Source organism: Oryx dammah, unplaced genomic scaffold (genome assembly GCF_014754425.2).
Source record: "Oryx dammah isolate SB20612 unplaced genomic scaffold, SCBI_Odam_1.1 HiC_scaffold_11, whole genome shotgun sequence".
Taxonomy (NCBI): Eukaryota; Metazoa; Chordata; class Mammalia; order Artiodactyla; family Bovidae; genus Oryx; species Oryx dammah.
The window spans coordinates 23,849,601-23,861,653 of record NW_024070195.1 but is presented as its reverse complement, the minus strand read 5'-3'; the positions used below and the strand labels follow the sequence as shown (position 1 = coordinate 23,861,653).

The window sequence follows — 12,053 nt, the reverse complement described above, 5'->3', positions numbered from 1 at the left end:
TAGACAGAGGAGCCTGGGAGTCGGACACACACACACACACACACACACATACACACAAATCCCCATAGACAGAGGAGCCTGGGAGTCGGACACACACCCACACACCCACCCAGGGCAGGATGCCTGGGTCCCTACGAAGAGCGCGACCTTCTCAGGTTTCTCTCCACCTGGCCAAGAGCTGAGCTTGGGCTGGGGGCCGCCCTCGCGTCTTCCCAAAAGCTCTGAGGTGCAGCCAGGCACGGAGAGCGAGCTCACAGCGCCAGAGCCGGTGGGCACCGGAGATCAGACCCACTGACCTGCGGTTGAGCTGAGGCGGGACCGGAAAAGTAGGGGGTGTGGGGGGCGGGGGGGAGTGTATGGAAAGGCTCTGGTTTTCTGGAACCCCTACTGGACTGAGTAGGGTCACTCATGACTCAGGTGTCCTCCCTTTTGGATTTCTGACACGCCTTCCCCATCCTGAAAAATGGTATCACAGTCATCCCGTTTTGCAAGCCTATTCCCCCTTCCTCACCTCACATTCAGTCTAAGTCCAAATCTGTCTGGTCTTCCTTCTAAATGCTGCTCAGAGTCATTCACTTGTCGGCTTCCCTCTCTTCTGCTAGACCAGGCCGCCATCTTGTGACTGGACTCAGGAATAGCTTCCTAACTGGTTTCCCTGCCTCAGAACTCTTTTACAAACAGAAATCTGGTCTTGCACTGTTCTGCTGAAATCTCGTTGTCAGCGGTTTACTGCCCAAGTTCCCCCAGAAACACTCTTCCCCTTCCCCCCTCATTGTTGACTTGTCTCCCACTCTAGATTGTGCTCTGTGAAGGTAGGGACTTTGTGCAGTATTGTATCCCCAATACCTGATGCAGTGATCTAACGAATGTCTGTTGAATTAATATGAAAGAAGTTTCCCCTCTCCTTCCCCCATTCTCCCCATCCTTGTTTCCAAACCAGGATGTTAGGGCCGTGGGTGAGGACACTCTGTCCCTTGGCTGTAGATTCTAGCATTGATTTCCACTCCAAAAGGATGGTGCCTCCCCACTTCCTCTTTGCCCACTTCTCTTCGGCCAATATAAGGCCAAACTGGAGGCTGGTGGGCAGTCATGTATGTTATGGAAGGCCATGCAGGTAGCCAGAATCAAACCCTGTACATAGTCCTCTTAATAGTGCTGGTCACGATGAGCTTGGTGTTTGGTAAGTGGTTCAATGGGGTCAGAAGGGTGTCCTAACCTGCCGGATACAGAAACCCTGATACCAAGTATCTGCATACATGTACCAAGAATATTCAGGTAAAACCAGGCAGGAGGAAAGATGGGATGGGTGGGCTTGGTGGGATAATGCTTGGGGACTGATAACAGACTGATATTCGCTCTGAGGGAGATTTCTGGTGACTACCCCAAGGCTGTCTCACTCAATGGCAATAACCTGAATGGAGATACTAAGGGGAATCTCTTTGAATCTGAGGGCAATACAGAATGGGGAGGGTTGGGGGAACGTGCCAGATGACAGTCTCAGGATACACAGCATAGAACAAGGCAAAGTTCAGCCTGATAACTCCACTTGGCTGCAAAGCACCATCTACACAGAAACCAGATCCAAAGTGTTTGCTCAGTATCTGCCTCATACCAAGTGCTCTGCTGAGTCTGAAAGTGGGTTTTAGGGGCTCAGTAACATGTGATCTGGGCCCAGGACCAGAGGAGGAGGGAAATGAATATGGTGTAGTTGGGGAGGGCTTTGGTGGACAACGTTTCATGAGTCTGTTCAGTGAAAGGACAACCAAACAAGGAATGTGGCCCTGGGCTGAAGTCTCTTGGCTACAGAAAGGAGAAATTCTTCCTGTCCTGTGATGATACACTCTGAGGTTTTCACACTCTGAACATTACAGATTAAGAAAGCATATTCAAAAGAGAATCTGGGGGTTGGGTGAGGGACAGTGAAACCAAGTCACAGAGGAAGCACTGTCTTAACAGGGCTCCCAAAAGTTGGAATGAACTGCTTTGGCCTAACCTTTAAATTTAGAGGCTTGTAGAGTGCTAAGCATGTTAGCCCCTCAAATGCATGTTGAATGAATGAGTTCCTCATTTCAGGAGGTATGAGAGTAGAGAGTGGAAATTTTTTTATGAGAACTAAAGCTTCTGATGTTAGATTAAGCCTGATGGTTTTCAAGAATTAGTCATTTTATGGTTTTCTGAGTAGGGAGGTAGGAGGGAACAATGGGGTCGATTAGTCTGGGAATTAGGTGGGTTTGGGTCAGTGTTTCTCTGTGTTCCAGGTCAGTCTGAGATATATGATCAAGAACCCATTGAACAGAAATATTTCAACAAATACCTAAGCTGCTATCGATGCCTCTTTGAGACCAAGGAGTTGGGATGCCTTCTGGGATCTGACACCTGCCTTGTCCCAAAGGGCAGCAGTTGCATGACTCTGCTTATAAAGAACAGTAAGCTGCCTCTTCCTTTCATCTTGGGTCCAGTCTATTCCTGAGCTGAGTCTCTACCAGCCTTCTAAGCTGCACCCCAACTGGTTCCCACAACTCTAAGATACTGTTCTATCACTCCCTCTCTCTCTCCTTTCCTTTAGAGCTACTCCACGTTGCTACTTCCATCCCTCTTCCCTTCTTGGCTCACCCTCCTTATAACACCCAGCCTCGCAGGCCTGGAGTTCACCAGATCCACTGGCCTTTCCTCGGGCTGCCTTCTCCCCGTCTGTCAGCGGTAGTTCCTGCCAGCACCATTCTTCTGCTACATCTTCCACTGCGTCTTCTCAGCCTCCTTCACTGAGTCTCGCCTTTTTCTTATGGAGCCTTAACAGCTCATGTTCACCAGAGTTTGGTCTTTTGCTGTCTTCCTCTTTACCTTCCCAGAGGAATTAAAAAAAAAAAAACATTTATTTATTTAAGGTGCACCAGGTCTTAGTTGCTTCATGGGATCTTAGTTGCTTAGTGGGATCTTTCGGTTGCAGCATGCAGGATCTAGTTCCCTGACCAGGGATCAAACCTGGGGCCCCTGCATTAAGATCTCAAGAGTCCTGGCCACTGGACCACCAGGGAAGTCCCTGTCACTGTGTTATGAATGGCTCTTTCCCACCAACCTTCCATGGGAAACTTCCACAGAGCTCACGGCTGGTGACTCCCTGGCATTCCCTGACCTTGTCCAGTTTCAGGGATCTGCCTTTCTGGGGTCCAGGCTGGGGTAGGAGGTCAGTGATGGTCAGTCTCTGTGGCATGAGGGGATGGGAGGGCTCGGGGCTTTGCCTGGGACCTCCATGTCACTGATTGCTGCTGTCCGTCCCCAGACAGTGGTTTTGAGACCATGGTGAGTGATTGCCGCAGCAAGGAACAGATGAGTGACTGCTCATACACCCGCGCCTCTCCAGTGTTTGGCTTCTGGATATTCTCTCGATGCTGCTTCCAGAATTTCTGCAATAACCCTCAGAAGAGAATCCTGTATGTTCCTTAGAACTTCTGTAGAGACCTCAGGAGTACAATCCTGCCAATTTCCAGCCGCCCTCCTGATTTCCACCTGGGGACAGTCGGGACACTGTCCACCCTCCCCCGAGCAGCCCTCCCTGCCACCCTCAGCAGCAGGTACTAGACCCCAGCCCTATCTGCCTCTTGATTGATGCCGCTCAACACCCCTCAATTTCCACTCTGCCCCTTCCCACTCTCCCTCTGCAGAATTCTCTGCAGTTTTCCTTCAAGTCCTCTGACATTGTTCCTCCTGTCTGCTCCCACCTTGATACCCCTTTGCCCTGTTTCTTTTCCCACGACAGTCCTCTCACCCCAAGTCCCCAGCTGTTGCTCCAAAATAAATAGATGTACAAACTGTTTGGTTTGCCTCTTCTGGTGGATATGGAGGTTGAGGGATGTAGTACCACCTGACTATTCCATTATGAGAGCAGGTAAAGGGCTCCTTGACCTGCGGAGCTCAGCTTCTGCTTTGCCCTGCTGTGTCTGACTCAAGAGGAACTGGAAGCTCTCCTGTGACTAAAACCGGAAGGGTAGTGGATGTCCTTAGAAATGCTGTCAGACCCAGAGCTGGGTGGGGACTGGCCAGGAAGTCCATGGGGGTATGATGGTGGGAGTGGAGCTGTGAAAGAACCAGTCCCAGGGAGGAGAGGGTAGGGAAGGAGTTCTGTGGAGAGATGCTAAGGCCTAGTGTCCTCTCTAATCCCAGGCTAATTTCCTTTTTCAAGGATCATGGTAACTCACCTCAATTTCGGGCCTTGGGCTTCTCAGCCTCTAAGGCTGCCTTCCAGTTTGACTTGCTAGAGCTGTACAGACCTGGGCCTTTGACTTATACTGAAGTCAGAGGTCATGGGGGAAAAGATGCAGGCAAAAGAGGAACATAGTGGCTTGTACCTCTTTACTTCCAACTGCTTCCTGATCTAGAAACAAACATTGGTTTCTCCCACCAGTGCACAGGCAGTCACAGGGGCCACAGAAATCCAAGTGCAAAATGTTGTATAGGTAAGAGTATATCCTGTGTGATGTCACTTTTACCAACACGATGAAATTCAGGACAATAGCTACTCCTGAGGGTTGGGACAGAGGAGGGTCTAAGAGGGGGCCCGAAGGCAGCTTTAGGTGCTGATAAAGGCCTTTACGCTAACTTGGCGAATGGTATAACACAGGTGTGTAAGTTTACAAAAACCCATCTAAAAGTGTGCAAACATCTCTATGGCCAAAATGGTTTAAAACTAAATCGGGCAAAACCAGTGTGCTTTGCTCTAAGGCTATCTGTTTTTGAGCCCATAACTTCTATTTGTGTGCACACACTGATACACATTCTCTCAATCCTGACACACTATCTCTACTTGAGAGGTGACCATAGTGAGGCCGGGACCGACTTACCCAGGTGACAGAGGAGCTGGGGTTGGGCCTCCCAGCCACAGGGGTGCACTACTTTTCAGAAGAATGTTTCATAATTCTGGTACTGGGTCACCAGATTCAGAGGGGTGGAGACCTGGCTGTACTCATCTGCATGTCCTGGTGCTTCTTAATACCAGGCCTGGCTCAGAGTGGTGTGTCCAGTGTGTACTGAATGCATGGGGAAGGTGTGAATTATGAAAATTCATTATTGCTTTCTGCATGCTTGCAGTTCTTCAAATTAAAACCAAAGGGCCTGCCGCTGCGGCCCTACCTGTGTACTCTGTACTCCCTCACCCCCTTCACCTAGACTTCCCACACAGCCGGTCCTGGCTGCCAGGACCCTGGAAAGAACGTAGGTGCCTCAGCTCCAGGTGACTCTGAGACGCAGACCTGTTGTGTTTGCTCTTGTGTTTTCGTGGTGGTTTTTTCCTTCCTCTTGTGGAAAAACCTGACATCACCTGTGAACTTCCTAGATTTTGGAGGGTATGTTTAAGGCTGGCAAGATTCATAATCTTCACACTTTGATCTCCTGCCGAGCAGAAGGTGGGATGGATGTGGGCTGTTTGAGGCAGGCCATTGAGGAAGCCACAAGGCCAAGTGTAGTGGGCAGGGCTCTGCAACGCTGTTTGAACCCCACGCCCAGTTACCTTTAACTTGTCTACACCTGCCCACACCTGACCCTGCCCCCATCAAAAATGTGACAAGGACTCTGGCCAGTTTGTTTATTGTGGAGGAGCACTAGGGAGTGCAGAACAAAGGACAGACCCCCTCCTTTCCCTGGGAATCTGTGCAAGTGGGTGTCATGGCTCAGGGATATGAAGTGGAGCTGAGGAAGCCAGAGACTGGGAAAAGAGATGAGAGCAGGCAGCGGACCAGGCAGGAGCATGGGTGGTAGACAGTGAAGGAGGGGCGCCAGAGTGCTCAGTCAGGAAGCCTGCACGAAGTCCAGCTCTCACCCTTTCTGATGCAAGTTCAGTCTGTGCCAGACTGAACTAGCTAGGTATAGGAGAGTGGAAACAGCCAGACTGAGAGAGATCAGGAAGATGGGGGGTGGGGTGGGGGTGATGGGACACTCAGTTAACAGGACAGTGTTGAGAAAAACCACTGTGCCTTTACCCAGGTCAGCCTAAGCAAAATCCGCATTTGAGATTATATTCTAGGTGGTCGAAGGGCTCTGGGTACAGTGCCAACTGCTTTTTTGGGGGAGGAGACGAGACCAAAACCATACGGACACTGGAAGGACAAAGGAAAGGCAAAGGAAAGGAAGACTGAGAACTTACAGACCCAAGAGTAGGAGTGTTCTGAGAAGACAATGCATGATGCTGGGGTGCCAGGAGTGAGACGCTAGACCAGAGAGAAATCTATCTGCGCAGGGAAAGATGTCAGGGACCAGCCCAGGGAAGACTCAAAAGTCCAGAACTGTTGAGGAACAGGTATATGCTGCGCAGGTCAGCAATGGACAAACTCAGATTCACCGGTGGGCCAGCCAGGGGGTCCAGGCCTTCAGAAGGCTCCTCCCCAGCAGGGAAGCTGGGCAGGGGCAGTGACAGGTTCAGGGTTTGGTAGAACCACAGGATCTGGGACTGAGACAGGGGCAGAGGTGGGGATGTGTCAGGGGGCTCCGGCAGGGCGCTCTGGAGCTGGGGACTGTACCAGGAGTTGCAGTAGTCATACTGGCAGCACTGGGCCGAGTACCAGTACTCTGAGATGTAGGTGGGGAGGTTTTCTTGGCAGCGGTAGGAATTGTGTTGTCCACAGCCTCGGATTAAGAAGCGAGCTTTGTTCTCTGGAGAAGAAGGGACAACTAATAACCCTTGCTGCCTCCCACAGTCACCAAAACTGGTACCCCTTTCACAGACCCGCCCATCCCTCACCTAGACCCAATTTCTTTTCCAGACTCTTGCAGAAGAGGCCAGAAGAAATTAGCTTAATTGGCTCCCCTGAACCCCAGACCCCTCCCCTACCAGAAACCTCCATCTCCTCAGACCTCAGGCCCCAAGCAGCCCTCATTTACAAGAGGAGACAATGCCATGGGCTGTCCTGCCAGTGGCCCCTTCCCTGCCTGACTCAACTCACCATAATTGATGCTGATCACCATGCACGGGGATGAGCTGCTGATAGTGCACTTCTCCGAGCCTGAAATGCATCCTACAGCAGGATTTTCTAAGAGGCAGAGGTGGCAGGTCCGGACTTCAGAAACAGGAGCTGGGGAAGCGGAAGACACGGATGGTGGTGTTGGCCCACTCCAAGTCCCCTGCCCTGCAACATCCCGCTCATCCACCGCCACCCTCTCCCTGTACTCAGCCACCCCTCCTGCCCTGCCCCTGCCCCACTTACCCTTTCCCACCGTGAAGCCCACCATGACCAGTGCACGTATAAGCATGTGGGCCTTCATCATGGACTTCTGGGGAGAGGGGCATACCCTGAGGGGTGCCTAGAAACCCCGTGACCACGCTCCTTGAGCCTGAACTGCAGGGGGGTTTTGACAGGTAGTCTAGGCAGGAGCTGCTGTAGGTACAAAGCTATACTCCTCCCTGGGGCAGGAAGCAATTAGCTTGGCAGAACATGTCCTCACCCACCTGGTCTGGTTCCTGAATGTGGGAGTGGCAGCCCAGACAGGTGCAATATTTGGGCTCCAATCCAGCAGTCTACTTTTGTCCTGAGTATCCCTCAAAGATCTGTCCCTGCCCCTCCAGGGTCCATGGATTAGTTTAATTCTCTGGTACCATCTGCCATCCTCCCTACACAACAGGGCCAGTCCCTACTGTTCTGGGAGAAAGTTAAACCAGGAACCCAGTGACCTTCATCCTTCTGAGATGAGCATGTCTCAGCTTCCCCAGGAGGGGGCACACAGACACAAAACAGCAATTCTGGACCTTGAACCTCTTCTCCCCACCCCTTACAGTTCAGTTTATTTTGGGACCACTTTTTTTATAAAACTTAAAGTGATGCTGATTACATCCCCTAGAGTATAAACAGCCAACTGCAGGTGGCACAAAAAGAGCAAATATTTCTCCAGTCTTTGAAATCCGATTTCTGTCTTTTCCTCGTGATCTCCGTACATCCCTACACCCAGTCCTAAAAACATCACCCAAATCTACTGGGTACAAATCTGTGCTGGTTTTCAACTTGAGGAGAGTGGGCTGGGCCAGGAGGGCTCCTGGGGCCCAGCATACCATTACCCGTGCTTCCCCAACCCCAAACACCAGCCAATCAGCCCATGGCCTTTTCTTCCACTTTATTTCATATTCCCACCACAATAATGACTCCTTTAATTTAAACTAAAAACCATAGAGGGTTCCTGAAATTGTGGCAGCAAAGGAATGAAAGTGTCAAAGACCGAGGGACAGGTGGGGTGGGGAATCAGCGAATCGTCTTCACTGGGCTCTTGAAGTTGCTGGCGGCTTGGAGCTGCAGCTGGTAGGCCATTGGATGGATCTTGAAACCGTAAAGCCTGGGTTGGGGCAGAGGTGAGAGAGGAAGCAGAGTGAGCCTGATCCTGGCCTGCCAGTGGCCTGCATTCCCCCCTACCCCAGTTTCTTCATGGGCCTGCTCAGTACTTCAAGGCAGTGGTTCCCCAACTTCTCCCTTCAAGAATATTTGGAAATGTATTTTAAAAATCTATTAAAGCTCAAATTCAAAGCTACAAATATGTGTCCGTACATATATACATGAGTATGTACATGTCAGTACTTGTTTTAATATAAAAGCTGAACTTTCTTTTTCTACACCAGAGCAAAAATGATACTCCAGGAAGATCACACACTTCAACTGTGGCTCTGAGAATTTCCTAGCAGAAAGTTGAGCACACAAAATGGCAACAAGGCTAGCTACTGCCTCGTCCTCCCTTCTTTCTGGGGGATCCCAGGCACTTCTTTTGACCCTTGGTGACTCTGTCCCTGCTTCCCACCTGGGCACAAACTGGTTGGCGGGCCTCTTGGGCCGGTACTCGGGGTGCACCATGAAGAGCATGTGAGGGAAACCGGTGCCGAAGTAGGCGCCATCCGTGTGGTGGTGCCTCGATGACTTGGGTGTGTACACGTCCATGCACTTGGGGCAGTAGAGCTTCACCATGGCCTCACCTGGGATGTCTGAAAGGCCTGGGAGACAGCCAGACTCAGCAGGCCAGGTTACCCAAGCCTGCCCAACCTCCCTCCTGGACTCAGGCCCCAACCTGCTGAGCCCCAACTCCATCCCAGCCTGCCATGGCCCTCCTTTCCCTTTCCCAACACTCACCGATGGGAAGCATTGGCTGGTTCTCACAGTACACACGGGGACAGTATCCAAAGTCTCCCTGCTGGTACTTTTCCAACTGATGTGAATGAAATTGAAGGAGTTGGTGGGTAGGTATGAAGAAAAGAGGCAACCCCCTCCTCAGCCCAACCCACATCACTGTGTCCCCAACTCCTTCTGCCTCTTAATGCCCAGAGGCCCCTTCTCTGGCTCAGATGGGCCTTCAGACTCCCCTGCTTCCTTTCATCCAGTCAGACAGTCTGAAGATCAGACATTCACTGCTTATTCCCTGAGGAAGAGGCAGTCTACACCTTTCTGCTCTAGATCACATCTCCCTCCCCCAAAACACTCCCTTCACCTCAACCCTCAATCAGGTCTTAACCCCTAGGCCCAGATTCTGGGGTTCTTTCCCCTCTTCTCAGCTAGATTCCGTGACAAGGCTGAAACGAGTGACTTCTTGCTGAAGGAAACTCTGCTTCCCTGTTGCCTCTGAAGGAACCGAGTGGGAGTAGAGAGGCCTCACCATCTGGGCGATGCCACGGTTGGTGAGGATATAGCGGGCGTGGATCAATCCATAGAGCATTTCGGCTGCTTGCTCAATCAGGTCACTCTGGTTGGGGTTGTCTTCCAGCTCCTCATCTGAAACATGGCACCAGCCAAATGCAACCACTTGCCTTACAACTTTTTAAGGTGCCCTGCCCACTCCCGGGGGCTGCTGGCTCTTCAGCCCAGCACCCAACTTGGAGCCTCACCCCACCCACAGCCTGGGCATCTGACCCAGAAACATGGGCCTCTGACCCTTCCACCAACCCAAGGGTTTCTTTCCACCCCTCTCAGCCTCTGCTTCCTTCTCTTGTTTAATAAATAAATGCAAAGATGTCAACATGGAAGATAGAACTCTAACCTGGAAGGGGCAAAGAAGAAGATAACACCCATGGAGAAACTAGCATTTTCGAAAAGTGCTAAGTTATAGGATCAGAGTATGAGAACAAGTGGTAGAAGTCACAAAATTAGGCAAGAGTGAGGTATGGAATCAAAATGAAGTAAAGGATTTTGGGTTAAAAAGGTTAGAGAACCAAAAGGAAATTTAGAAATTCATGAAGCAGATAAACAGGGTGTGAATAGGAAAAAAACAGCACACACACAAAACAACCCTGAGGGTGTCTCACCAGGCTCCAGGTCCAAGATCATGTCTAAAGCTTGTCGATAGTGAGGCACCTGTTCATTGAGTCCAGTGAGATTGAATTTGTCCTGGATATAGTCTTCATCCACCTGTCAGGACGTGAAGTCAATAGGAAACCCAAGGCAGAATCCTCAGCTTTGACCTGGGCAGGTTGCTCTAACTCATGCCTTATCTTCAATACAACTGCTTCATTCCCTTTGTCCCGCACTCCCAACTCAGCAGAAGTACTTGAACCTCTCTCCCTAGTTCGTGTATACTGCCCACCCAGAAGAGGTCTGGCTTTTCTCTCCTAAACATAAGCAATCCCCTCGTTACAGAGGCAGTCCTTTCAAGATCCCTGTCCTGATTCCTGTTCCTAGCTCTAGGAAACAGTTTTGGCCTCTCCCGAGGGGCAGCTGGCTCTCTGAGGAAGGTGGGGGCTGAACAGCTTGGATTCTGAAGTCAGTTACACTCCCTTATGTTAACACACAGCCATGCTATAAAACATTTTAATGTGAAGTGTTTTAATTCTAATAGCTACCAGAAATATGTACTACCAGTACTTCCGTGGTTAAAAAAAAAACAAAAACACAGGTTGACACGTCCAACGTTAGGCTGTTGGAGGGTGGCAGGGTTGACTTGGGGTCTCAGTCTTGACCCTTCACCACAAGTCAGAGAGAGCGCTACTAAGGGGACTCCTCCTTGACAAGAGTTTTTACTGAAGTATGTAAGAAGAGTGTGTGGAAGCTTTATATGCAGGAGAATATGTGGTCAGATTACATGTGGAGGTGGATGGTAGGGTTGAGGAGAACTCACCTCACAGAAGAATTCATTGCCACGGAGCCCACAGAACCAGGAAATCCAGGACACCTCCTCTGAGCTGCTCATCTTCACGTCGGCTAGAGACAGAAGAGTATAAGCCTAAGCTCTCCCTCCCAACCTCTGGTATCCTCACTCCTCCCACACTTTGCCCTCAAACCATGGAAGAATTTGGGACCACGCTTTTCTTAAAGAACCCGAGACTAGAGCACGTCTCTCTAGCTCCTCTTATTTACATTCCAGCCCCTTTTCACTGAGATTATACAGAGAAATTATTTGGGGTCCACCAGCTGTGAGAAACCGACAGGTCTAGACCCCACTAGTCCTACCTACATCCCTGACGCTCCTGAAAGCCAGGCCCCTCTCTCCTCCGTGTCAACTCCGGCAGGGCCGTGGCTCAGGCTCCCTACCCCCGCAGGTCACTGGCCCCATTCTCAAGGGTTCCAAAGTTTATCCTTTCCAAGCAAGAGCTGGGCCCTCCTTTTCTCATGGCCTGTGGGTGGTCTTCAGGTTTGTTTCATGGGAGTCCCGACATCCCGCCTTCACCCTTCAGGCCACCTCTCCTACCCTCGGTGCCGGACCGGGTCATTTCCTTTCCCACCCCCACATCAAGACGCGGAGACCCCATGTGCCGCGCCCAGGGACAGGGGACATGGCGCGGCGACGACCACCACACTCACCGACTGGACGGGGACTGGGACCGGGGGACGGGGAAGGGAAGGGGAGTTTCTGCTTCCAAAGACCGCGACGACGGCTACAACGCAGGCCGCGGACCCAACCGCGGCAGGCGAAGTGGGGTGGGGGGAGTGGAAACTGGGGAGGGTGGGGAAGAGGGCAACGCGCAAGTGCGTAGAGTTAGGAGCCGCGGTGCATGCCGGGAAATGGAGTCCTCGGAAAGAGGAAACTGACGAAACTAGGGGAAAGCGAACTACGAATCCCAGGATGACCCGCGCACGACCCTGGTGTCACGAGGTCCCGGGGGG

General features: G+C 51.3%; 2 protein-coding genes across 3 annotated transcripts; one reads left to right on the top strand and one right to left on the bottom strand.

Annotated features, from left to right (window-relative positions):
* The first annotated feature begins 1,089 nt into the window (after window positions 1-1,089).
* LY6G5C (lymphocyte antigen 6 family member G5C) lies at window positions 1,090-3,638 on the top strand. Its single transcript, XM_040249032.1, has 3 exons — window positions 1,090-1,180; window positions 2,259-2,426; window positions 3,281-3,638. The coding sequence occupies exons 1-3, from the start codon at window positions 1,090-1,092 to the stop codon at window positions 3,442-3,444; spliced, it is 423 nt and encodes a 140-aa protein (XP_040104966.1). The 3' UTR covers window positions 3,445-3,638.
* Window positions 3,639-5,563: 1,925 nt separating this feature from the next.
* On the bottom strand, window positions 5,564-12,051 carry LOC120870549 (casein kinase II subunit beta). 2 transcript variants are annotated; one of them, XM_040250292.1, is made up of 7 exons: window positions 11,751-12,051; window positions 11,068-11,150; window positions 10,259-10,361; window positions 9,613-9,728; window positions 9,093-9,168; window positions 8,767-8,956; window positions 8,080-8,310 (listed from the first exon to the last, which is right to left on the bottom strand). In XM_040250292.1, the coding sequence occupies exons 2-7, from the start codon at window positions 11,137-11,139 to the stop codon at window positions 8,220-8,222; spliced, it is 648 nt and encodes a 215-aa protein (XP_040106226.1). In that variant the 5' UTR covers window positions 11,140-11,150; window positions 11,751-12,051; the 3' UTR covers window positions 8,080-8,219. The 2 variants fall into 2 exon arrangements, with proteins under 2 accessions (XP_040106225.1, XP_040106226.1); XM_040250291.1 differs by lacking the exons at window positions 8,767-8,956; window positions 9,093-9,168; window positions 9,613-9,728; ... (1 more) ...; window positions 11,068-11,150; window positions 11,751-12,051 and adding an exon at window positions 5,564-6,642 and having other exon boundaries at window positions 6,933-8,191.
* Between the last annotated feature and the right edge of the window lie 2 nt (window positions 12,052-12,053).

What these genes read in the sequence shown, in the direction of transcription:
- LY6G5C (XM_040249032.1), top strand. Translation starts at nt 1,090, where the DNA reads ATGTATGTTATGGAAGGCCATGCAGGTAGCCAGAATCAAACCCTGTAC. An exon ending in CACGATGAGCTTGGTGTTTG is followed by an intron (nt 1,181 to 2,258) that starts GTAAGTGGTTCA and finishes TCTGTGTTCCAG; the next exon opens with GTCAGTCTGAGATATATGAT. An exon ending in GACTCTGCTTATAAAGAACA is followed by an intron (nt 2,427 to 3,280) that starts GTAAGCTGCCTC and finishes GTCCGTCCCCAG; the next exon opens with ACAGTGGTTTTGAGACCATG.
- LOC120870549 (XM_040250291.1), bottom strand. Translation starts at nt 7,254, where the DNA reads ATGATGAAGGCCCACATGCTTATACGTGCACTGGTCATGGTGGGCTTC. An exon ending in GGTGATCAGCATCAATTATG is followed by an intron (nt 6,643 to 6,932) that starts GTGAGTTGAGTC and finishes CTTCTTCTCCAG; the next exon opens with AGAACAAAGCTCGCTTCTTA.